The following is a 27,002-nucleotide window of genomic DNA, read 5'->3' as shown; positions in this document are numbered from 1 at the left end:
GAGATCGGTAATCAGTACAGTGTACTGTGATTTTACTTTGTTTTATTGCCGATTCCATGTCTTCATAGAAGCTTTCAACGATCTGGTCATAATGGCTATGTGTTAGCGCGTAGGCCACCACCACTTTCAGCGTGTACCTCTTAAAAATTCTACGAGTCCATTTATCTCCGGGTGTAGAATTTTACGCATTATTTCGGACTTCCGACAAATGTGCTAAGAATCGCTGCTAATATTACGATGTATGCTTGGTTCGACGTTCTCGTACCATGTTAAAGTGTTTCTAGGAAAAAGCTGTTCACAGATAGAGCATTTTTTACAGACTTGCAAGGTTTGTTTCTGACAGCCGCGTGCGCATCATATAAACTGCGGTGGAGAGTGGTGTATACTATTCAATGGTGAAATCTATATCACTTGTGTCTGGCATTTTGGTGGCCGCCATCCTTGAGTTCATGCCATTTTTACCGTGACGATAACTGACGATCTGCTGTTTGCCCTAGATGGTTTGCCCTGTTTGCCCTGGATTTTCAGAGATGTCTGGTTGTGTGCTCTTTGGACTTCTCCTCAGCACGTTTTTTTAGGTTGTCCCTACACACCTGTTCGACTAGGCGGACAATATTCTCGCTTTCGTGAATGGTTGCCATCCTAGCAGCATAAGGGAAATATTTTTATAACAACAACTCCAATCCAAACGCAGCAGTGTTCGAACCCGCGAACTACGTCTCTGTAGAACTGTGCCCTAACCACTGAGCCACCATGGCCGGTCGATTTTGATATGAGCATTCCATTTTTAAGGAAGGAAAATGGCGCGATCTATGACACGACCCACACACACACCCTCGTGTGTAATACAACACCCGGAACGCTGTACGACGAACGGCTGCATCGCGCATATAACACCGCCCGAAACGCTCTTCGACAACCCACACACACACGCATGGGACCAAAAGGAGCGCTGTACGACGAACGACTGCCTCACAATTTTGATAGCAAAATTCGTTTTGAGGAAGGGAATTGGCTCTGTAACTATGTCACATCTTGGTGGACGCCTAAACCACGCTCAACTGTATTCTGGCGCACCAGGCCGCCAGCAATGCTCTTCCGAAAAGAAAAAAATTAAAAACCTATGTTGCAGTATATCTTTAGTGGAAAACCCGCTATAAAGTGGTCATTTTCGTCTCACGGAAGTAATACGTAAACCCAGAATGGATACCTTTTATATAAACTAATTTTGCAAGCATATTGATCGTCGTGTCAGTTGTGGAACCTGTGCTAAGTCATTTTGCAGCTTTTGTAGACTCTTAACGAACCCTCTTTAGACAATGGTCTACCGGAGGTATAATAAGTATAATAGTGGTCTATAAAATTGTAACACAGAATAATACATAAAATATTTAGAGTCTCCATGGACTTCTGTCTACGGGGCCAGTAGTCCTTTATCTATAAATCGAACTCTATTGAAAGAATGCGGCTAGAATTTAAGAGATTGTTTACATACCAGTAAACAATATTTTCCTCTAGAAAGACTATTGTACTTGAGTGAAGAAGTCTACAAAAGCTGTCTGAAGACATTTTTGCAGGACGAAACGCTGTGTTGCGGCACACCTTAGCACCGCGTCAAAAATCTGGTTCACCCCACATCCTTTGAGGCTTCATCGGGAGACGTCTGTTTTTTGCATTCAGTGCGTCCCTTTCTTCAGCGAAAGTGTGTCCTCATAAGCGTGTCCTCATCTGTAGCCCTCACTTATAAAATACGAACATAAGCACCTCCGACCTCGACTGATATGCAAAAAAAAACACAATACCCCATTTATTTTCTAGCAGAAAAAATCAACCTGCGACGCTTAATTGCCTCGGCCGAGTCATAAACCTTGTGCTCCAAAGCCTTATCATCATCATCACCACCCGACAAGGCCTACTGCAGGGCCATGGCCTCTCCCCCATATCCCACCAGTTAACCCTGCCCCGCGACAGGTGCGGCCACCCTGCCCCGCAAACTTCATAGAATTCCTTAGATTCAAGTGTGTCACCCTTAAGGAACACCGTTTATCTTGCCTTAGCATTGCATGCCCTGCCCAATACCATTTCTTCCTCTGGAGTTGGACTAGGATGTCATTAACCCGCGTTTGCTTCCTCACCCACTCAGCCTGTTTCTCCGAAAGACGCCGGTTCGGTCTCGGCCGCTGCGGCTGAATTTCGATGAAGGCGACATTCTAGAGGCCCGTGTGCTGTGCGATGTCAGTGGATGTTAAAGAACCCCAAGTGGTCGAAATTTCCGGAGCCTTTCACTACGGCGTCCCTCATAGCCTGAGTTGCTTCGCGACGTTAAACACCAATAAACCAAATCAATCTGCCCGTTTCTAATCTCGTAACGGTGCGCCTATTATCTTTCATTCCATTGCTCGCTGCGCTGTCCTTAAGCAGAACCCTTTTGTTTAGCCACCACATTTCTATCCAATAGGTGAATAGCAGTAAGATACAGCTGTTATACATTTCTCTTCAATGGATATAGGTAAAGTGCCACTCATGGTCTGAGAAAACTTTCCAGATAAGCAACACCCCATCATTATTCTTCTAGTTATTTCACTCTCTTGATCCGGACCTGTGGTCGGTACCTCTCCTAAGTAAATGTTTTCTTCGACTGATGAACATTACTTTGGATTTCTAGATACTAATTTTAGACCCAAAGTACTGCTCAGCCTATCTAACTCATTGATCATGATTTGCAGCTCTTCTCCTGAGTGACGTAGCAGGGCAATGTCACCAGCGAATCGCAGAATACTAAGGTTTTCGCGGTTACAGCTTACCTCGAACTGTTTCCAATTCAGACTTCGGAATGCGTCCTGTAGGCAGCGGTGAAGAGCATTGTCCACATCGTGTCTCCATGCTTTATATCTTTTCCTGTTGATGATTTATTGTGGACTTTATGTAGGACTAAGTAGCTCTGCAGTCGTTATAGATATCTTCCAGAATGTTTACGTTAGGCTCTTCTACACCTTGATTCCATGATGCCTGCATGAATGCTGAAGTTTCGGCTGAGTGAAACGTGGTGGCGTAATCTATAAGCGCGTTATATATGGGCTCGTTATGCTCTGAAATTTCTCTGTGTCATTATTGATCGTGTCAGCATGGCATATTCTCGAGAACCCTTTACGGAAGCCTGCCAGATCATTTGGTTGATTGAAGTGTAACGTTGTCCTGACTCTGTTTGTGATTGTGTTCGTAAATATCTTCTAGGATACGGAGAGTAAGCTGATAGATCTGTTATTTTTTAAGTCCTTGAGGCGTCCTTTCTTATGGATTGAGATTACTTGAGCGTTCTTCCAAACTTGTGGTACTCTGGAAGTCACAAGGCATGGCGAATATGGGGTGACGATTTTTTTAGCGCAATCTCCCTGCGTCCTCTAACAGATCGCCTGCAACCTGATCGTAAGCAGCTCCTTTGCACCTCTTTCATTGCTCGTAAAGCTTTCTTTAATTGTTCTTTCGCTACTGACGCGATTTCCCGGCGCTGTTCACTACTGCCTCTTTCAGTAACGTCCTGATCACACTGGATACCGTACCGTGGATACCGATTCGTGGAGCAATGTTTGGCTAATTTCTCTACCTTATCCATGTTGCTAATGACACTGCCCTCTGCCTCTCTTACTGATGAAATTATGGTTCTTGCTTATGCCTAGTTTCTTCTTCGCTTATAGGCTACCTTCGCTCTTTGTTCTATACTCGATTCTCAGAACAGTAAACTTCCTTACGGGCCGCCGCGACGGCTCAGTCGTTGCGGAACTCGGCCGCTGATTCGGAAGACCCGGCGGGGCGGTCGAATTCTGATAGAGGAGAAATTCTAGAGGCCCGTGTACAGTGCGAACTCAGTGCACGTTAAAGAACCCTGGGTTGCCAAAATTTCCTGAGCCTTTTACTACGGCCTCCCTCATAGCCTGAGTCGCTTTGGGACGTTTAACCCCGTAAGCCTAAGCTTCGTTATGTCGGCTACCGGGCCTTTATTAACTGTTATAACTCTGCCACTTCTATTCTGTCTGTGGGTTTGGACGCATTCATGCTTTGATGTTTCTTAATGAGACCTCTCCACTCTTCAGACAGCTCGCCGGCTTTTCGTCAAACCAACCTAACCCCTCCTTCTGCTGAGCATTCCGGAGTGGTAGTTCAGAAGGGTAGCGGATTGGGCTAGTTGGTGCAGTTTTGACATTTTTCGAAGCGCTAAAACAACAAGGACGACAGTCAATGACGAGCGCTACTTCCAACTGTTTATTTCGTAAAACCGCAAGTGTAAACAGTTCTCGAACGCTTTTATGACACGGCAGTAAACTGCACGTGCGAGATTACACAGTATAGCTGCTGAGACTAACAGAACCAAGAAGTGCACGATTACGTTGATACCCTGACGAAGGCAAGTTCTTGGTTTGACAGTGAGCTTGCACAAGTGCTACCCAGTGATGCTATGTTCTGTGCTTCTATAATCTCTCAGGTTAGTTGAGCACGACTTCGTCCAATGATGTGGCACATATTTAACAATGGAGCACAATTACGGCCCTTACTGCAGTGAATGGCTAGGTTGCTTCTGCAGGAATTTTTAACATTGTTGTTGTGCTGGCGTGGCCGGTCATTGAGACAACAGCCCGTTTGCCCAACATACGTTTTGCCACAAGATAGAGGGATACAGTTAAACAACAATGTTAAAAATTCCTGCTGAAACAACCTAGCCATTCACTGCAGTAAGGGCCGTAATTGTGCTCCATTGTTAAATCAGTGCAACAGCGTCGGACGTAGTCGTGCTCAACTAACCCGAGAGATTATAGAAGCACAGAACATAGCATCACTGGGTAGCACTTGTGTAAGCTCATCGGCTATTTCATTGACAGAAAAAGAACTTGCCTTATTTAGAGTATCCACGTAATCGTGCACTTATATTCTTGGTTCTGTTAGTCTGGGCCGCTATAATGTGTAAACTCGCACGTGCAGTTTACTGCCGTGTCATAAAAGCGTTCGAGAACTGTTTAAAGCACTTGCGGTTTTACGAAATACACAGTTGGAAGTAGCGCTCGTCCTTGTCTGTTCCCTCTGCGTCCTTGTTGTTTCAGCGCTTCAAAAAATGCAAGCAATGACAGCTGTTATCGTTCATGTTTTGGACATTAAGTCTTGAGCTAAAGCCAAATACCTGTTCTGCAGCGATATCCTGATTTGCTATAATTTCTGCCTGACCAAAACCTCAAGGAAGAAAAATGTATTGAGAAGGTCATCATCAAAGGAGGGACGTTTTAGTAAGGACTATCTTCAGCTACACAAGGTTTATTGAGTCTAAATCGCTCCTAATGGTCGTGCTACCTCTGCCCGGTGTGTTTTTCTGCTGGCTTTTCTACTTTCTCTCAACTAATTCAGCTACTCAAGCGCACTCCGGCTGCTTAAGCAGGCGTCACATTGTTCCCTTGAATTTATTTATGGTCCTGCGCACACACAGATTATTCAGTCTGCGTAAAAAGCATTGAGGTAAAATGTCGTTGAACTCACAATCTCGGCTCGCCTTTAGTTTTCTGGTGCAGGAACAGGTGAATTGACACCTTGTCTTCCACTTTGATGGGCAAATTTTTTTCCCAACCTACTACGCTTGACCGGAGTGGGATCTGTGGGATAAAGAACATTGTGGTAAGGCAAAATGGAGGCAGGGGGATGCATTCCAGAGATACAGTTTGATGATGACGGGTCTGAGCTCAAAAGGTAGCTCAAACATCTTTAGCACTGAAGTGTACTCAATGTTTATTGCAAATAACACCATTCAGCCCGCATGCTTAGACGACGCTACAACTCTGTCAGTCATTGCATTCATGACATAAAGACCATCTCGGAAGCTGTTACCCATAAAACATCTGCTTCGTTCTCTACCAAGGTGATTATTGACGCACTTGAAGTTGCACGCTCCTGCATGGTTACTGATATGGCAAAACAGAGAGTGGCGTCGGTGATGCCCGCGCAGTATGACGACGTTGTGGCATGTGAAAGCGGGAACATGACGTGTGGCAACTTCGTCAAACCTTTTATTACGCGTAGAAAGCTGAGCTAGTTGGTTGCGATTGCAATTCTGAGACATTCCAGAGTCTGAAAATGACACGGACGAAGGTCCGTGTCTTTTATAGCCGCTGGAATCTCACACAATTTTATTACCAGGCAGTCATTCTAAAAAAAAAATCTCAAATTACAGCAAAGCTACAACAACTGTCTCCAGTGAGCAGCAATGCAGATCCCTAAATTTGATTAGATTTTAGGACAGGTTAGAGTTGATTCCGTGTAGTGATAAGTTATTTTTGATACATATATTGACCATTGCGGTTAGACTGGAAGGTACCATTGTAGGATAATAGCACCAAAGCGTCATGATGTGCGCCTAATATTAGGAGGAATGACGAAAGCTATCTAGAAATCATGCGAATATATTAGAACCAGTAATGTAAATTATTAGTCCGGAATAAATTAGTCAACTGCGGTTGCGCTTTACAATGTTACTGACATATTTTTCACACCATGATTTATGAGAGTTCTTCACTGAGAAAACAAATTGCGTTACCCCGGGATGTTCTGTTTTTTTTTATCATTTCTTTTTCAACTGCTAGAAAGCTATTATTCGTCTATGTCCTCCTTTGCCTTTTCCAGAAGTTGTGGTTTCGTTAGCGCTGGTCATCGAGAACAACACATTCGTGACGTGAAAAACACGACACTTCTACGGACCGCCTAGATGTCTCCATAACAGAGCTAGTATAATATCCTGATTTACGAGTGTAACGGCGGGATAAGCCGCCTAGCGAATTTTAATGTAGCTGCTGGTGAGAAAAAAAGCTCTCCAGTAGTTTTTGTTTGTTTCTCTTTTTCGAAATTTCGGTTCAATAAAAGCATAACTCGCAGAACCGATAGGGAAATGTCAATTTCAATAAATACTTACATCAAATATCACGTGATATCCTTTCCTCGCCAACACCTCTTTCTGCTTGGCAACGATATCGTCTGGATAGTTCCCCTCCGTAAGCAGCTGCAAAAGTTGAGTACCATATATAACAGTGAATTTAATTTTTGCGGTCGTACATGTATGCGTGGAACTTAGGCACAGTGGGCCTCAACCTGCAGCGACTTATCTGATTTCTCAGGTCACAAGCAGTGGTGTATTTGCAACGCCAAAGCGCGTTTCATCGGCCCCACCACACCACGGGCTTTCACTGCACCCTGCGGATATTTTATGATCAGGAAAATATAAAGCGTCACAAAATTTGAAGATTTTACTGCAGGGGTGTCATGAGTGCTATAAATGCTGGCATCGGCCTCTCTGCGCCAGCCGAGGGGAACCTCCGGCGCCCACAGCGAACCGAGCGGGGCAGCCGCCCGACGAAATGAGGTGAGAGGGAAAATGTGCATGGTCGGAAACGGAGAAGCAGTCATAGAGACGCTCCCAAGGAAGCAGCGAGCGCGCAGAGGGAAAAAGCGGCGCAGAAAGGGCACCTGATCACCTCAGCGAGCCTGCGCGCTTGGCTGATCCAACGTGGCGCACGAGTAAACCAAATGCGCCCAATGCAACCAATATCAAAGGATTAAAAATAATTTGGCGATCCATAAAGTTATCGAATAGTGTGCGACGTGTAGATGGAGCACGTGTGAAGCATGAAGTCATTATTCAGTGATAAAAGACAGCGAAAGTACCACGAAAAATTTCTCCGAGCAGTGGGATGCAGGAAAAGATAACATCAAATGTAAAAGAAACCTACACAGACAACGTTTTAAAAGCGCATTCTGTTCGCGCAAATTTTTGCATTGCAGCATCAGAACGGCAGCCAATTTTCGTTGCGCATTTGTTTTTCGATCGGTCTTTATATCCCCAGTTATCAAGAACTAGAAAATACTCTGCACTGCAAAGAAAATAATTACAGTGTGTTATTCTTATGCGGAAGCCGAGAATTCTTAAACTGTTTGGTCAAGCGTAATGTAAAAAGGCGCTTTCATACTGATGTCAGGTCCAACAACTTGGCTGTTGTCGCTCACTCGTGATCAACTGCGTTCTGCTCAGAAATACATAGGCACAGAGCGCACCTGTTAAAAGCTATGCATGGAGTTCACTTTTTGGGCATGGCATTAAGCGATGACCTTGGACGCTTCAAACTAGAACAACCAGCGTAATTTAATCAATGGCAACCAAGAATTTTTGCTGTACATTTAGGTTTGACAAAGAAAGCGACGGGACATGCTGTAAATGCTTACCGGCATGATGGCGCCCTAACGATATCTGCTCAGCAGACGTCCCTGAGGAATCAAGAAAAAGAAACTGATAAGTGCATGTGAGGTATATCAGTCCTTCAACGAATATATTCACTAATATTCTGTAAAATACTTGCTTATATCCTGTAAAAGAGAAAAGTCGACTCGAGTAAAAGGTCACGAGCTTTTCGGATGCACTATACAATTATTCAGCTTGAACGCAAAAGGCGCCCGTGTGCTGTGCGATGTCAGTGCTTTTTAAAGATCCCCGGGTGGTAGAAATTATTCTGGAGACCTGCACTAAGGCACCTCTTTCTCTCTTTCTTCTTTCACTCCCCCTTCATCCTTCCCTTACAGCGCGGTTGAGGTGTCCACTGAAATATGTACGACACTTACACCGTCATTTACTTTCGTCTAAAATCTTTGCAGTAAAGCTTGACTGTGTGCGTGTGCGTGTGTGTGTGTGTGCGTGCGTGTGCGTGTGCGTGTGTGTGTGTGTGTGTGTGTGTGTGTGTGTGTGTGTGTGTGTGTGTGTGTGTGTGTGTGTGTGTGTGTGTGTGTGTGTGTGTGTGTGTGTGTGTGTGTGTGTGTGTGTGTGTGTGTGTGTTTTGCGTTCCAAAGGGACTCATGCCATAAGGGACGCCGGGGTTAAGTGCTCCAGAAGTTTCGACAACCTGGCGTTCTTTAACGCGCACTTACGCACTGCACACGGGCCTCCAGCAGTTCGGTTCCAGCAGACTAAGACGGCAGCAGCAAGATCTTACTCGCATCTTTTAGGTCAGCAGAGGAGTGCCATAACCACTGAACCACTGATGCGAAGAAAAATATCGTTTTCCACGCAAAGAAAACGTAAACAACTAAGAAAACAGGAAGGCTAGGAAAACAGCAGAGCTATTCGTTGCCCCACAAAATAAAACAGCAACACGCCAGACTAAATAAAAGTAACTAATTTGCAAGATGCAGGCAGTATCATGACGTCAAACTGCTGAAGGTTGCTCAGTAACACTATTTAAATACAGAACAGTACAGACAATTTTTTAACTTGTTTAGTCAATCAGGCAGATTATACCAAGGATTGCTCAGGTATGAGCTCTTTGTATTGGTCCTAACCTCTTTCTTTTGTGTATTGAGGGGGACAAGGGTATCTTGCACATTCTTCTAAATAATCAAAATAATTTGGGTCTCCTTATGACTATTTGCAACTGATTAAATTACTGTAATTGTACAAGGCTCTCATCAGCAGGATTTCTTACTTTAAACAACGAACCGCACAGCTGTTTTTGAAGGTGTATCTTGGACAAATCTCAAACGCTAGCATTGTCCCAAATGCTACTGCAAAACTGTAATCAACGTTACTACGAATTTGTAAATCAATCTTAAATATCATGGTAAGAATGCCAGGCACTGGCGACATGCTCATTCAGCTGAGTATATTTTTATCTAATACAGTCGGCATGATCCTTCCCATCAAGGATTTGAAAATATGGCTCCAGAGTCATGGCTTAAAAATAAGTTTTAAACTTAGCTATAACCTTCCTTGTGGTATATTAGAATTCCATCTTGTTTTCCTAAGATTATTATACAGGGTGTTTCACCTAAGACTTTCTCGTAATTTTTAAAAATAAGCTATTGGAGTTAGATGCGCGCTTTTTCTGGCATAGCATTGTCAGCGGCGTAGTACATGATAATGCAGCTAAGACGTGCTAACTAACAGGCTTGTTAACCAATATTTAATAGTTAACTCTTAAACTTACCGTTGGGCTCCTTAATTATTGAGAGGCATGAAGCACACCGTAAGTAATGTCCATATCCGTTTTTAGAATTTCAAGAACACGATTATCCTCGGCGCTGTGGCCCAACAAATTTTGGCTATCTCGACGAATTAGGTTCACTGGAGAGGTTGCTTTGCCTGCAAGCTTCTCAAACCGCATGTATTTTGGCGCGACGTAGGCGAAATTTGTTGGGCCACAGCGCCGAGGATAATCGCGTTCTCGAAATTCTAAAAACGGATATGGGCATTACTTACGGTGGGCTACATGCCTCTCAATAATTAAGGAGCCCAACGGTAATAGTTTAAAAGTAAACTATTAAATATTGGTTAACAAGCCTGCTAGTTAGCACGTCTTAGCTGCATTATGATGTACTACACCACTGACAATGCTATGCCAGAAAAAGCGCGCATCTAATTCAAATAGCTTATTTTTAAAAATTGCAGAAAGTCTTAGGTGAAACACCCTGTATAGAATATTTGCGTTGCTGAAGTTACCACGCGTCTATAATTCTGAAGCATTGCGTTCGAGAAAATTATTTTTTAAAATCTAGATTTCCATCTGTGTACGGGATATTCTCGACGTGATGAGCTGTCATAGTTTTGCATTTATTGCAAAATACTGCATACTAAAGATAAAAACCTAGTAAAACATGTGTATATTTCCAACTATCTCGTTCTTTTGAAACTTTAGTATAACTATTTCCTTTTGCATGAGCAAAGGTGTTTCCGAGCATTAGTTCTTTCGAAAATTATGCTGAAAATAAAAGGCAGATAATATTTACCAAAAATATGAGCCCCGCACCCCTCGTTGTTTCAATATTACTTGTTCAGATTACACGTAATATAAAAATCGTAAGGTAGTTATTATTGAAAACTTTCTCGCCACATTTGAAAACCGATGTCGGTCTAGCACACTATAATATCTTTGGAAATACAGCTGTAGCTGAATCAGAATAATTATATGTGCAATAACCAAACATAATACAGAACATGCTTAATCGGCGCCATGCCCAGGTCTCCTGTATCTACTGATCTGCTGTCTTTAATGGTGCTAATGCATTTGATGTGCACACCACACTGGTGAGGGATTTTTGGAACGCGGTGTGTCGGCCGTAGTTCGTCGGACAGCGGAGCACCGTGCGTGCCAGCCCCACGTTGCGAGTGTGCGCGTGCCTATGGTGTGCGCCAGGCAGGCACGAGGAGCGGAAGGCTGACGTATCAGCAAACCGAGGTGTTGAGGAAGACAACGCAGCACAAGTCTGGTCGTTCAAGCGTGGAAGTGGCAGCTGCGGACGTTGCATCTGAGCTGCCAGTGACTTCCCTTGGATCATCGACGCAAGATCATTGAGCCTCATTCAAGCGTGGAGGTGGCAGCCGTCAGACTTCGAGTCTGTGCTGCCGTCGACTTCCGTTGAATCTACGACGTAGGCCTACAGCAGTCGCCACTTTGATGCCACGGCTTCCTTGGATAGGCTGCACAAGCTTACGGTGTTTGCGGAACGCCGTCGACAAGACCATCGAATCTCGTCCAAGCTTGGAAGTGGCAGCGGTCGGACGTTGGGTTCGAACTGCCAGTGACTTCCCTTGGACCATCGACGCAAGACCTTTTAAGCCTCATTCAAGCGTGGAGGTGGCAGCCGTCAGACTTCGGGTCTGTGTTGCCGTGGACTTCCCAGAATCAACGATGCAGGCCTACTGCATCGACTTCGGGGTCGGAAGAGGCAGCAGCCAAGGCTTCCTTGGATAGGCTGCACAAGCTTACGGTGTTTGCGGACCACCATCGACAAGACCATCGAATCTCGTCCAAGCTTGGAAGTGGCAGCGGTCGGACGTTGGGTTCGAACTGCCAGTGACTTCCCTTGGACCATCGACGCAAGACCTTTTAAGCCTCATTCAAGCGTGGAGGTGGCAGCCGTCAGACTTCGGGTCTGTGTTGCCGTGGACTTCCCAGAATCAACGATGCAGGCCTACTGCATCGACTTCGGGGTCGGAAGAGGCAGCAGCCAAGGCTTCCTTGGATAGGCTGCACAAGCTTACGGTGTTTGCGGACCACCGTCGACAAGACCATCGAATCTCGTCCAAGCTTGGAAGTGGCAGCGGTCGGACGTTGGGTTCGAACTGCCAGTGACTTCCCTTGGACCATCGACGCAAGACCTTTTAAGCCTCATTCAAGCGTGGAGGTGGCAGCCGTCAGACTTCGGGTCTGTGTTGCCGTGGACTTCCCAGAATCAACGATGCAGGCCTACTGCATCGACTTCGGGGTCGGAAGAGGCAGCAGCCAAGGCTTCCTTGGATAGGCAGCACAAGCCTACGGTGTTTGCGGAACTCCGTCGACAGGACCTGGCTACAGTTTTCCTGCTGCAGCTGCCGAGTTCTTGGGGGCGGCTGACAGGAGTTCGTCAGCGTCTCCCGTACCCATCTCCGTTCCTCATCTCCTGGCTCTCTACCATCGCCTCCCTGAACGCAACGCCAGCGATGCATCCAAACTCGCCAACCCGCGTCTGTGCTACCTGCAAGGCATTCCCGCACCACCTGGGACGCTTTGTAGCCGGTGAACTCTCTCCTTTTCATCTGTTGTGTTTTACGCCTGCCTAGTGTGTGTTTTCCTTAGTGTTTTCGCTTCTTTCATTGGCTCCTTTCCTTTAAAATATAACCATGGCTTCGCTTTGTTGTGTTTGATTCGATTCCTTTGTTCTTCGAACCTGTACGCGAAAGCTTCCCTTCCAGCAGTCGGGGACGCCTCACCCCGATTCGCGACGATTTGGCGTCCACGGCAGGACGAAGCCGCGTTTTTTTTTTTCCTTTCTTGAGTCTGTAAAAAGAAACGATGGCAACACTACAGGAGTTGATTGAGTTAGGAAAAAAGTTGGGGTTGAGGGATGCCGAGCTGCGTTCGTGGGTTTCCGCTGAGCAGGAGAAGGAAGCAGCAGAACTCGTGCAGCAGAACGCCAGCACGAAAAGTCGCTAGCAGAAGCCCAACGCACTGAAGCAGAGGCTGAAGAGGGGAGATTGCAGCTCCAATTAAGGTTTGCAGAAGCTGGTGGGGGTAGTCCGGAACCTGTACGGGGGCCCTCAGCAGCGGTTAGCCCACACAAGTTGATCCTGCCTTTCGACGACCGCAGGGATGACTTAGATGCATACCTCAAACGTTTTGCGCGTATCGCAGAAGGGCACAGCTGGCCTAAGAAAAAATGGGCTACAGCACTCATTATGCCCTTGACTAGGGAGGCTGTCCGTGTGTTCAGTCCACTATCTCCAGCAGATTCAATGGATTACGACAAGGCGAAGCTAGCCCTGCTCCAACATTTTCGATTCACAGCAGAGGGTTATTGAAGTGACGGAACGTAGCCGGTGGGTGGAACATAGATAATGAACGTTTATTGCTTGGTGTCACCGACTTTATAACGATACAGCAAAGGTCACATGACTGGCGCTGATAAGCAAGAGTGCGACACATGTGAACCATCCTGCTCATACATCAGCACGCGTGCTTGATAACACTGCATCACGCGTGCTTGATAATGCTACAGTTATCGCGAAAGGTTTCGTGAAAGTAAGCCGCTGGATAAAGAAACAGGCAAGCAATACGCAGCACGCTTGCTCAGTCTTTTCGATCGATGGGTCGAGATGTCGGGAACGGCCACAACGTACAATGATTTGCGTGGCTTGGTGGGGGCCAAACAGTTCATGAGGAACTGCCATACTCGTCTGGCGATTTTCCTCCGAGAAAGGGTATGCAAGACGTTGGACAAAATGGCTGAGGCAGCAGACAACTTTCTAGAAGCCCAGCGGCAAAGAAACTTGTCTGTGTTCAAAGATCCTTTCGAGATGGGCACTCCGAAAGAGCAGGATGCTCCATCAAATAGACAGTCAGTAAGGTGCCTCCTTTGTAATCGTTTAGGACATAAGGCTGCCGACGGTCGCTCACAGCCAAAACAGCTATATTGCGTTTATTGCCTGAAAACAGGACATGAAGTAAGTTCTTGCTCAAGAAAGCAAGAAAATAAACCAGTTGTCCTGTTGCTTTGAGCCAGAGTGTGTTGCGCCTAAATCGATGTACACACCAGCAGGTATGCTTGAACCAGATGAGGATAAGGGGGTGGTCGGGCTTGTCCGGGAAAATCTTTCAGACGCACAACACATGCCTGTCTTAGAGGGAGAGCTCCGTGGCCTACCCGTACATGTTTTACGGGACACGGGGAGCAATACGGTGGTTGTGCGGAGGGCCCTAGTTTCTGACTCAGCTCTCACCGGCTGGAGTTCTACGGTGTTCCTCATTGATGGTAGTAGTTTGGAAGTTCCCGAGGCAGAAGTCTTCACTTCACTTCACTTCACTTTATTTTCCTTAAAGGCCCTTTTCCAGGGTGTTACATAAGGGGTGGGGTTTACAAAATGCAGGAATCAACAGTGCTTTAAAATGATGATGAACATGTTATGGCAGCAATATTATGGGGAAGGCCGTTCTAGTCAGCTGCTGCACGAGAAAAAAATGAGTTGGCAAAAACAGTGGTACGGCCACGTGGACGCAAAACTTGAAGAGAATGACCAATTCGATGGGACCTGCATTGTGGAAGTGCGCAAATGTACGGTGCTTGTTTTAGTGGTGAATAAAAGAACTTGTGAAACAGGACAAGACTGGCTATGCGACGGCGACTAGAAAGATTAGCTAGACCTGACTCAGATTTGAGGGATGATATGCTCACGTCGTACGAGTATGAGGAGTGAATGAATCTGATAGCCCTGTTTTGAACAGCTTCGATAGCGTGTGTTAAATATTCTTGATGAGGGCTCCAGATGGGTGATGCGTATTCAAGTTTAGTTCTAACGAATGAGATGTACGCTTGTAGTCTTACGTGTTGTGGGGCTTCCCGTAGGTGACGTTTTAAGAAACCTAGTGTTTTATTAGCAGATGATATCAGGTTAGTCACGTGCAAACGCCAAGATAAATCATTAGAAATGGTGACTCCTAAGTATTTATATGACTGGACGAGGTCAACTGGGTTATTGCAGACTGTGTATTTGAAAACAAGAGGATTTCGACGGCGGTGAAAGGACATGCACTTGCATTTGTTAGAGTTGAGCATCATCATCCACTGGGAGCACCAGTCTTGCACATGGCGCAGGTCTGCCTGAAGGGATTCTTGGTCAGAATGGTTAGTCACTGAGCGATAAATGACGCAATCATCGGCGAGCAAGCGGATGTGACAAGAGACATGCTGGGGTAAATCATTAATGTATATGAGGAATAACAAAGGACCGAGAACAGAACCCTGTGGGACGCCAGAGGTTACAGGAAGCGGGTTGGAAAGTTGGTTATTAATGACGACGGACTGAGAGCGATGTGTGAGGAAAGCGTTAATCCATGCAATTATGTTCGGATGTAGGTTCAGCTGGGAGAGTTTAAGAAGCAAGCGTTGATGAGGTACTTTGTCGAAAGCCTTAGCGAAATCTAGGAAAATGGAGTCAGTTTGTTGGTTAGTATCAAGGTTGGCGTGAATATCATGTAGAAAAATGGCTAGTTGTGTTTCGCAGGAGAACCCCTTGCGAAATCCATGCTGTGATGGATGGAAGAAATTATTTGAATCCAAAAATTGCATGATTTGAGAGTAAATGACATGTTCCATGATTTCGCACGGTACACTTGTTAATGAAATGGGGCGATAATTAAGAGGTGAATCAGTGCTACCTGATTTGTGGATGGGAACGACCTTCCCCACTTCCCAGTCGTCTGGAATGGTACCTTCGGAGAGTGATTGCGAGAACAATGAACAAAAAATGCTGCAACAGACTGATTTAGTGTTTTTCAGGACCTTTGAATTGATTTCATCTATGCCGCAGGCCGAAGAATTGTTAATTTTGTCGATTATGCACGAAATTCCATTACTGTTGAAGGTTATCGCGTCCATGCCTGTGGTGATTATAAGAGGCAATCTAAAACACGGTGCTTCGGATTCGTGAGTAAAAACGAAAGAAAACGCAGTGTTAAACGCGTTTGCACATTCGATATCAGTCATCCTTTCACCAGAATTGTTAGTGAGGGTTGGAAGACGTGCTTCCTTCGGGTTTATCAATTTCCAGAACTTCTTGGGGTTATCGGTTATCATTTTTGGCAGATCAACTTCGTAAAATGAACGATTCGCACTTCTAATCGCCGCCAAGTACGTGTGTTCGGTTTCGTAGTATTTATCCCAAGCTTGCTGGCTTGCTTGACGCTTAGCTGTACGAAATGCGCGTTTTTTCTTATTTTCAACCTTTTGCAGAGCTTTTGTAAACCAGGGTTTTTGATTATTTTTTCGAAAACTTCGTGTCGGAATATATTTATTGATCAATTCAGAAAACTTATGTTTCAATAGCACCCAGTTGACGTTTACACTTCTACTATGAAGATCCGTTTGAAACGTCGATATAAAGTTAGCTTGTTCGGCGTTAATTGCGTCATAGTTTCCCTTATTGTAGAGGCTAATAGTTTTCTGATTGGTTTGGTTTATGGGGTTTAACGTCCCAAAGCGACTAAGGCTATGAGAGACGCCGTAGTGGAGGGCTCCGGAAATTTCGACCACCTGGGGTTCTTTAACGTGCACTGACATCGCACAGTACACGGGCCTCTAGAATTTCTCCTCCAAAGAAATTCCAGCCGCCGCGGCCGGGATCGAACCCGCGTCCTTTGGGTCAGCAGCCGAGCACCGTAGCCACTGAGCCACCGCGGCGGCAATAGTTTTCTGAGTAGTTTGTCTTATTACAGGTGAGAAGTTAAAACTGGCATGGATTACTTTATGATCGCTGATTTCCCTGAGACGCGTAATGAATTCTAGGCTGTCTGGATTGGTGGTCAATATAAGGTCAGTGTGTTAGCCGTTTCCCCTGCGACACGTGTTGGTTCGGAGATTAGTTGGGTTAAATTAAAATTAAGGCAAACGTCTACAAATTCTTTAGACTCTTCTTGACTGGCTATAGGCTGAGACTGGTTATGCCAGTCGATATTGGGATAGTTGAAATCCCCAAACAGGAGGATGTGTGCTTTAGGGTGCTTGGAAACCATGTTATTTAAAATATTGTGAAGTTTGCGAGGAAAGTCAGGATTGCTGCGAGGTGGTCTATAACACACACCAATTAATATTGTCAATGGGGATGCCCGGCACATGATCCATAGAATTTCTAAGTCTGAAGTGACTTCAATGCTAGAACAAGATAACTGCTCATGGACTGCAATCAGAACTCCTCCCCCTCGAGCATCTTTGCGATCAGCGCGAAAAAGACGAAAATGAGGCAGGTCGAACAATATCTCGGAATCTGTGATGTCGTTATTCAACCATGTTTCAGTTAGAACGAGCAGATTGCTGCCTGATGATGTTACAAGATTTGACACGACATCACGTTTCGGCAGGAAGCTGCGAATGTTAGTAAAGATTACCGACAATGGAAAGTTGGCACGAGGAGTAGGCCGGGAAGATCGTGATGACCGGGAAGGATTAGTTGATTGTTACGATATCTCTTGTACGGACTGAGATGATTCATCAAAAATATAGCGTTTTGGGCCAATATGCATCGTTTTGAACATCAGGGAAAAAGACGCAGACTTTGCCTTGGCAAAAGCCACAAGGTGTTTTCGGCAATTTTGGACACGACGTGAAAAGTCCTCACCGACGCTATAACCGGTATCCTTGAATTTCGGACCTTTTGAAAGAACTGATTCCTTAGTTTTGAAGGATATAAATTTAACGATGACCGGGCGTTGCCGGTCTTCAGAGTGGCGTCCGAGGCGATGGGCACGTTCTATATCATTTGCACTCAGCTGGGTGTCGAGGTGTTCGGAGCAGTGACGAATTATTAGGTCCTCGGACTGAGAGTATGTTTCAGAAGGGTTAGTGTCAGGCAAACCATAGAAGATTAGGTTGTTGCGTCGGGAGCGATTTTCCGCGTCGTCAAGGCGATCCTCTAGTACGCCAACTAGGCGAGCAGTCTCGGTTGCTGTGGTCTGCATTGCCTCTAGATCTGAACGGAGTGTGGGTAGATTTTCACAGTGGGTTTCTAGGGCACTGAGGCGTACGGTCAAATTAGACATTTTCTGCTCCATTGAGAGCAATTGACCCTTAAGCCCCTGCACTTCATTCACTAACTCTGCCCGGCTAGAAGACACCTTCTTTAGTTCGCTAAGGATAGCGTCGAGTTTATGGGGGCCAGGGTTGCTCTCAATGTCACCGCACAGCAGCAGAAGAGACAGAACAACATTAAAGCACTCGACACTGATAACAAGGCAACACTGGGGGCTCGGGAGCTGTACCAAAAAATAATTCCTAGTTTACCAAAAAGTAATTGCTAGTTTATAGTCTATATCGCTTCCCCTTATTTCACTGGGACGGCCATGGTGAAGTGCATGGAGACCCCGTTGTACGATGTCGTAACTGGAACTATACGAGAGGCCCGTGAGCCGTCAAATCCTGACATTAATTGGAAGAAATCAAGGCCCGCAGTTAAATTACGCCCTAGTATAGTCAATGACGAGGTTGCCTGCGAAAATGGCGAAAGCGAGGGCCCAAAAGTGGTATTGGCTGGAAATGAAAGTAAGGAAGGTACTGCTTTAAGCGTCGGTCCCATGCAGTTGACCAAGGAGGTGTTAGAAAAAGAACAAAGAGAAGATGCTTCATTGAAGACGTGTTGGCTGAAAATAGGAAGGCATTCTGTGGTAAACACGGCAGTTCGCACTCGTATTCTGTCGAAAAGGGTTTGCTCTACCGCCTATATCATCTCGCCTCTGGCAGAGAGGTTCGACAGGTAGTACTCCCAAAGTCTCGCAGATCGCAGGTGTTAAGGCTCGCCCACGATAGCTCGTTTTCGGGGCATCAGGGCATTAAGAAGACCACAGACCGAGTTCTGGAAGAATTCTCTTGGCCGGGGGTGCAGGAGGAGATTAAAAGGTATGTCAGGTCGTGCGACACCTGCCAGAGAACGTGCCCGAAGGGCAGAGTAGGAAAGGCCCCGTTGGGATGCATGCCTCTTATCGACACCCCATTTGATAGGGTCGCTGTCGATATTATCGGCCCGCTGTCGCCCACATCGGTGAAAGGGAATAGCTATATGCGTATTCTCGTCGATTTCACCACGCGGTGTCCCGACGCCGTGGCCCTTCCAAAGGTAGATTCAGCAACTGTGGCAGGAGATTTGGTGGAGATCTTTTCCAGAATAGGTTTTCCGAGAGAGATCCTCTGGGACCAGGGCTCTTGTTTCACTTCGGGCATGATGAGAGATCTGAATGATCTCTTGGCGCGGAAACATCTCTGCACGACCCCTTACCATCCAATGGGCAATGGGATGGTGGAGAACATTAATGGCCCACTGAGACAGCTGCTGCGGAAGCTCAGTCAAGAGCAGCCCAAAACATGCGATCGTTATATCGATCCGCTTCTGTTTGCATACAGAGAGGTGCCGCAGGCGAGTCTAGGCTTTTCTTCTTTTGAATTAATAATCGGACGGCATGTGCGAGGACCGCTCGCAGTCCTCCGAGAGCTCTGGACAAGGGAAGAGCTAGGAGAAGAGACAAAGACGACGTATGGGTATGTCCTTGATTTAAGACAACGCCTCGAGCAAACCGTGAATGCGGCACATCAAAATTTGTTGCGTGCCCAGAAATCATAGAATAGATACTATAATAGGAATAGCAAAAAGCGGTATTTAAGTGTTGGAGACCGAGCCCTCATTCTTTTGCCGAGTAGCCACAATAAACTCTTGATGCTGTGGCAAGGTCCATTCGCAGTTTCCGGGAAAAAGAATGACGTGGATTATTGGATCGACTTGGGGCACTCTAAGAAGCTATTCGATATCAATATGCTCAAACAGTATGAAGAGAGTTTGTCCTAAGCGCCCGTTTTCTAAGAGATCGTTTGTGAGTTGCGGGAGGATGATGCCCAATGTACATACAATGCAGCTATCCGGTGTTTGTAATCTGTGCAAATGCATTGTAGTAGAGCTTGCGGTTTGTTTTCGTCTTCTATCGTTCTCCGGTTATGGATTGTTCAGTGTGTACATAATGACTTGTATGAAATAGACGTTTTTAAAGTTTATCTCTAACGTTTTGCATAGTTATCACTTTGCCATTGGCCAGATGTATAGTGTTTCACCCCATGTTCCCTGTGTGCGCGTTTGCATGTGTCTCCATGTTTGACCTTGTACAGTGCCTTCGCGAACTTCAGCGAAATCTAACTCGTATGTTTACTACATGAACACAAGAGTTGTGTGCACCGACGGCAGTTTTTTCTGTGAAAAAACTTTTCCGAAGTGGGGGCATATGTGATGTGCACACCACACTGGTGAGGGATTTTTGGAACTCGGCGTGTCGGCAGTAGTTCGTCGGACAGCGGAGCGCCGTGCGTGCCAGCCCCGCGTTCCGCGTGTGCGCGTGGCTATGGTGTGCGCTAGGCAGGCACGAGGAGCGGAAGGCTGACGTATCAGCAAACCGAGGTGTTGAGGAAGAGAACGCAGCACAAGTCTGGTCATTCAAGCGTGGAAGTGGCAGCTGCGGACGTTGGATCCGAGCTGCCAGTGACTTCCCCTGGATCATCGACGCAAGATCATTGAGCCTCATTCAAGCGTGGAGATGGAAGCCGTCAGACTTCGGGTCTGTGCTGCCGTCGACTTCCCTTGAATCTACGAAGCAGGCCTGCTGCAATCGCCACTTTGCTGCCAGGGCTTCCTTGAATAGGCTGCACAAGCTTACGGTGTTTGCGAAACGCCGTCGGCAAGACCATCGAGTCTCGTCCAAGCGTGGAAGTGGCCGCGGTCGGACGTTGGGTTCGAGCTGCCAGTGACTTCCCTTGGATCATCGACGCAAGACCATTAAGCCTCATTCAAGCGTGGAGGCGGCAGCCGTCAGACTTCGGGTCTGTGTTGCCGTGGACTTCCCTGAATCAACGATGCATCCACTTCGAGGTCGGAAAAGGCAGCAGCCAAGGCTTCCTTGGATAGGCAGCACAAGCCTACGGTGTTTGCGGAACGCCGTCGACAGGACCTGGTTACAGTTCTCCCGTTGCAGCTGCCCAGTTCTCGGGGGGGTGGGGGGGGGGGGCTGACAGGAGTTCGTCAGCGTCTCCCGTACCAATCTCCGTTCCTCATCTCCTGGCTCTCTACCATCACCTCCCTGAACGCAACGCCCGCGACGCATCGCAACTCGCCAACCCACGTCTGTGCTACCTGCAAGGCATTCCCGCACCACCTGGGACGCTTTGTAGCCGTTGAACTCTCCTTTTTATCTGTTGTGTTTTACGCGTGCCTAGTGTGTGTTTACCTTATTGTTCTCGCTTCTTTCATTGACTCCTTTCCTTTAAAATGTAAACACAGCTTTGTTTTGTTTTGTTTGATTCGATTCATTTGTTCTTCGAACCTGCACGCGGAAGCGACCCCTCCAGTAGTCGGGACGCGTCACCTCGATTCGAGAGCAGTTCTGCACTGTTGGATGGAGCAAAGAAGGGCGAATGCAGACTCCGGCTTTAATGAAAGTTTAAATGTATTTGTTTCTGTTGTCAGACTCCGACAAGAATGTTGAGCAAATAGGTTCTTAAAAGCGTTAGGCGAGCGAGTGCCCAGAACTCGTTTTAATCATATTGAAAGTTACCAATACTATCAGGGATGTCAGTTGCAATAATGTATGGACCTTTTGCCCGATAGCATCCAATGTTAGGCTAAGACAATGTTAATGAGCCATCCTCTGGAAACCCACTTTATGTTTGTATTCATTTGCTCTTTTATACTGGCGCGTACGCATGGGAGCGCGCCGACGATGAAGACGAAGTGTGCGTGCGTCGGTGGGCGAAGACGAAGTGTGTGTGCGGTTAGGACAGCCATCTTGTGATTTCTCTGGTGTGCGCTGAACTTCGCTGAAACTGTGATCTGTGCCGGTGCTGTCCTCGATACATTTTTGGTGGAGGTGCGGGGTACTTTCCAACATCTACGTGCCCCGAAGGCTCTCTATGAACACAGATTTGACTCCGATTCATCGCAGTGCGAGCCGCCGACTCCAAGGTCAGTCACCAGAGTTCGGCCCGTTATCCCTTAAGACCAGGGCTCCAGCCGCGACGCGCAGGACTGACGCGGCACCTATGCCTAACAACGGAGACGCAGCAGCTATGGCTGACAACGGAAACTCAGCTGCTCATTTCCTGGTCCTCCAGCCGCGAATGCCGCCGACCTTCCATGGCGAAGTGTTTGAGGACGCGGAGGACTGGCTTGACCAGTTCGAGCGCGTTGCCAGGTACAACGGCTGGGATGCGGGGCGGAAGCTCCACAATGTTTACTTCCCTCTTGACGACTCGGCGCGGACTTGGTACGAGAACCACGAGACAACGTTTCCTTCTTGGGAACGGTTCCGTAGCCAGTTGCTGGCGAACTACGTCAACAGCGACCGTCGGGAACGAGCTGAGTCGGCGCTGCAGTCAAGGAACCAGCGACCCAATGAGAGGGTCGCAATGTATTATGAGGACATGACACGACTATTCAAAAGGGCGGATCCAAACATGGCCGAGGACAAGAAAGTGCGCCACCTGATGCGCGGGATACAAGAAGAACTGTTCGCTGGGCTTGTGCGAAACCCACCTAACACCACTTCGGAGTTTCTATCGGAGGCCACTACCGTCGAAAAGACACTGCAACAACGCGCCCGCTATTGCAATCGCGCCATGAACACCGTATCTACTGCCGACTTTGCGCCGGCCTCCAGAGACTCCGCTACACCCTGCGGGAGCTAGTTCCATCTATCGTCAAAGAAGAGCTGCACAAAATGCACCTCTCTGCCCAGTCGCAGCCGCAGTGTCCGTCGTTAGCACAAATTACCCAAGAGGAAGTGCAGCAGGCGGTCCCTGAACCAGTTGCCCCTGCTGCCCTTACACCGACGCCCCCGCGCCCGACGTACGCGTCGGTACTCCCGCAGAACTGCGACCTCACCCCTTGGAGCGCAAGCCCATCTGCTTTCCAGCCGCGGCCCCCGCCTATCCCTGTGTTGGCCGAAGCGAGGCTGCTGAAGACGGACGTGTGGCGGGCACCTGACCAGCGGCCCCTTTGTTACCACTGCGGTGAGGCTGGCCATATCTCGCGGTGGTGCCCTTATCGCCGAGCTGGAATTCGTGGATTTCATCCTCGAGTCCCCTGTCCGCTCAATGGCGAACAGCCCCGCGAAATTGAGGAGCACCTGTCAACGCGCCGGGACCACACTGATTTCCCTCGCCCTGACTACCGCCCACCAACCTCTACCCGCTATCGTTCGCCGAGTCCCCGTCCTTCGACAAGCCGTTTCAGCCGCTCACCGAGTCCTCGCCGGGGAAACTAGACCCAGCGGCCTGCGGAGGTAAGGCCGCTGACGAGCGAACAGCCGAACATCCTCCATCGCGTTCACAACCAGACGACGGCTATCAAACGAGGACACGTGATGAACACAAAGGATGTGCAGCTTCGGACTTGCCGGTCTATATCGACGATTTAGTAGTTACGGCACTGATTGATACGGGAGCGGATTATTCGGTTATGAGCAACGAGCTAGCAAAGGAACTGAGGAAAGTTTTATCCGCGTGGACTGGGCCTCAGATTCGCACAGCTGGTGGGCACCTAATCACCCCTGTTGGCCTGTGTACGGGGAGAGTTACAATCGACGGATTTGTTTACGTTTGTGACTTTGTTGTTCTACCTCAGTGTTCGCGCGATGTCATTCTCGGCCTGGACTTTTTACAAGCTAACGGCGCCGTTATCAATTTAAAAGAGCCGCGCGTGACGTTTTCGCCGACGCAAGCAATTGAAAGGGCCGACCCAGAGGACTCCAGGATGCCCGCCCTGCGTATTGCTGCTGATGACGTGACACTGCCTCCGCGGTGCAGCGTGATGGTCCCCGTGCAAAGTGACTCGCCCGGTGATCGAGACGTTATGGCAAAGAGAAACGTCAGCCTTCCACTCGAGAAAGGAATCTGCACTGCATGAGGGCTTTTTCGCTTACGGGATCTCTTTGCGACACTCTTGATCACCTACTTTGGAACCGAGTTCCAGCCAATTGCGAAAGGAACGGCCGTCGCATACGATACCGACTTCGTTGAGCCCGCAGAAATATGTGCTCTGGAGGTACCGTCGCCGGACGGACGCGATGCAGCAGCCGTTCTGTCTACCGTGGACATTAATCCCGGCTTGTCGGTGGGTCAGAAGCAGCGCTTGTTACAGCTCCTTCACGATTTCGCAGAGTGCTTCGCCACGACATCAAAGGTAGGGCGCACTCGGTAGCCAAACACCGCATCATCGTCAACGAGGAGACTAGCCCCTTGGGAAAAAAACACAGCGCAGGAACAGGGACATAAGAAATGAAGACGACGGGACAGGCGCTTCGTCTTCTTTTCTTATGTCCATGTTCCTGCGCTGTGTTTTTTTTCTCAAGATGTACCAACTCGCTCAATTCGCCGTTTTACTGAGACTAGCCCCATAGCCCAACACCCGTACAGAGTGTCACCGATGGAACGGGAGGCTATACGATCCCAAGTGCAAGGAATGCTTGCAGACGACGTAGTCCAGCCGTCAACGAGCCCCTGGGCTTCGCCTGTGGTATTTGTGAAGAAAAAAGATAACACATTGCGATTCTGCTTCGATTATCGGAAGTTAAATTGTGTCAGGAAACGTGACGTTTACGCCCTTCCCCGTATCGACGATGCCCTGGATCGGCTGCGTGATGCTAAATATTTTTCTTCACTCGACCTTAAGAATGGCTACTGGCAGATCGAAGTGGCCGAAAGGGACAGAGAGAAGACAGCGTTCGTGACACCTGACGGCCTTTATGAATTCAAAGTGCTACCCTTTGGACTCTGTTCTGCGCCAGCAACCTTCCAACGCATGATGGAAACCGTTCTTTCTGGGCTGAAATGGCAGACATGCCTAGTGTACCTTGATGACGTTGTCATTTTGCTCCTAGCTTCGAGGAACACCTCAACCGGCTGCGAATGGTGTTACAGGCGCTCCGTTCGGCACAGTTGACGATAAAGCCACAAAAGTGTCACTTCGGTTTCGAAGATCTCAGTTTTCTTGGTCACGTGATAAGCGCTGACGGAGTCCGTCCTAACCCGGGGAAGACTGCCGCTGTGGCACAGTTCCCGCGCCCAACCGACAAAAAAATTAGGAGTCACTTTGGCGACTAAAGTGGTGCAAGGCGAAAGCCTTAGTACAGCATTCTGTCACGAATGTGGTTGTGAATGATGATTCAAGTGCTGCCAGCGAATGACGCGTCCATTGGCTGTCTGCGTGTGTTACTGATGTCTGGTTAACATGTTAAGCTTCGCCTGTAAGAGTGGAACGCGACAGCGTCTTGCAACGCTGCCAGGGAGTCCACAGAACGCCATCGCCAATTCGGCTGTACGCCTTGCTAGACGGTAAATTTATTTTTTGAGGAAAGGAAATGTATCTCTCTCGCATATCTGGGTGGACACCTGCACCTCGCCGTAAGGGAAAGGGGGAAGATGGGAGTGAACGAAGACGCCGTATTAGCTAGACGCGCCTTTGTTCATTCCAAACCATTCAGCTGGCATTACGGAGTGGCTAGCGTGCTCGTATCGCACTCCGGAGACCCTGGTTCGATTCCCCAACTCGACCAATTTCGTTCTCGGTTTTATTGATTTATGCGGTCTAACTAGAAAGGTTACTTAGGCTATTTCATATTTATATTATTGTATTTCTATCCATCGTATTCTGTCATTCACCTGTCAATTGTTGGAACTGTCTAGGATGTTCGACACAACGTATATGAAACGAGCAACGTCGAACTGAGTGGGGAAGTGCGCGGTGGTGGAGCGAACGCGGTTTCGTACTTATCTGTTTTTTTCAGCAGCGTCTTCTTCCGCGGACGCTGTTGTCGCTGCGGCGCGCGTCTTTCTTTTCTTTTCCTCTTTCTTCTGACCTCTTCATTCTCCTCTATCTTAATTAGGCTAATTGATTAATTAAGCAATTAACTAAACTCAGTCCAACTTAGTTGGAGCATCACTATACGATCCCTTTGATTGGTTGCATGGTTACTAGCCAAAGTTCAATTGGCCCCATTTGAAATTCGCGCACTGTGACGTCACGAGCATTTCGACCAATTGAAAAGCGTGACATTTTCTGTCGACAACTCCTGCTTACAACGATGAGGCATTAAAGGCTTCCGCCTTAAAAAGTCCGTTCGTACGTCTCTGGGCCTCTGTGCCTATTACAGACGTTTCGTTGTGAACTTTTCCACAATTGCCGAGCCCCTCACAATGCTTACTAGGGACAATGTATCTTTTGTGTGGCACGATGATCAGGAGGCTGCCTTCAACGAGCTACGCAGCCGCCTGCAAACTATGCCAATATTCGCCCATTTTGATGAATGAGCTTCCACTGAATTTCATACTGACGCCAGCAATGTTGGCCTCGGCGCTATTCTCGTTCAGTGGCAGGACGGCAACGAGAAAGTCATAGCGTACGGCAGCCGCTCCCTCTCGAAAGCAGAGGTAAACTACTCTACCACAGAGAAGGAATGCCTTGCGGTAGTGTGGGCGATTAGCAAGTTCCGACCATACCTCTATGGTCGCCCGTTTCGAGCTGTAAGTGACCATCATTTGTTATGCTGGCTAGCCAACCTCAAAGACCCTCCGGGGCGGCTTGCGAGATGGAGCCTTCGGCTCCACGAATACGACATCACGGTAGTGTACAAGTCCGGCCGTAAGCACAATGACGCCGATTGTTTGTCACGAGCACCTGCCGACGTTGCTCCGGCCGACTCGGAGGACGACTACCCGTTTTTTGCTCTCGTCACGTCGTCCGATATGGCCCGGCGTCAACGGGCTGACTCAGAGTTTCATCCCCTCATTGAGCATCTGGAGGACCTTAACGTCGCTGTTCCGCGGCTTTTCGTTCGAGGTTTGGGTTCTTACAGTCTCCGAGATGGCGTCCTTTACAAGAGGAACTTCACGCATTACACGGAAACCTTTCTTCTGGTTGTGCCATCCGAACTCCGTCGAGA

The 27,002-nt window shown here is 47.6% G+C and overlaps 1 protein-coding gene across 1 annotated transcript in view; it reads right to left on the bottom strand.

Annotated features, from left to right (window-relative positions):
- LOC149367268 (uncharacterized) overlaps positions 1-27,002 on the bottom strand; it is a 99,816-nt gene that overhangs the window by 39,744 nt on the left and 33,070 nt on the right. The window contains exons 4-5 of the mRNA XM_089573456.1: positions 6,944-7,030; positions 5,521-5,633 (exon numbers count right to left, since the gene is read on the bottom strand). Coding sequence (XP_089429582.1) covers positions 5,521-5,633; positions 6,944-7,030 — 200 coding nt within the window. The remainder of the gene's footprint in view (positions 1-5,520; positions 5,634-6,943; positions 7,031-27,002) is intronic.

This window comes from Amblyomma mixtum, chromosome 1 (assembly GCF_055824585.1).
Source record: "Amblyomma mixtum isolate Tamu chromosome 1, ASM5582458v1, whole genome shotgun sequence".
Classification (NCBI taxonomy): domain Eukaryota; kingdom Metazoa; phylum Arthropoda; class Arachnida; order Ixodida; family Ixodidae; genus Amblyomma; species Amblyomma mixtum.
The sequence above is the reverse complement of the archived record's forward strand: the minus strand, read 5'-3'. Positions and strand labels throughout refer to the sequence as shown.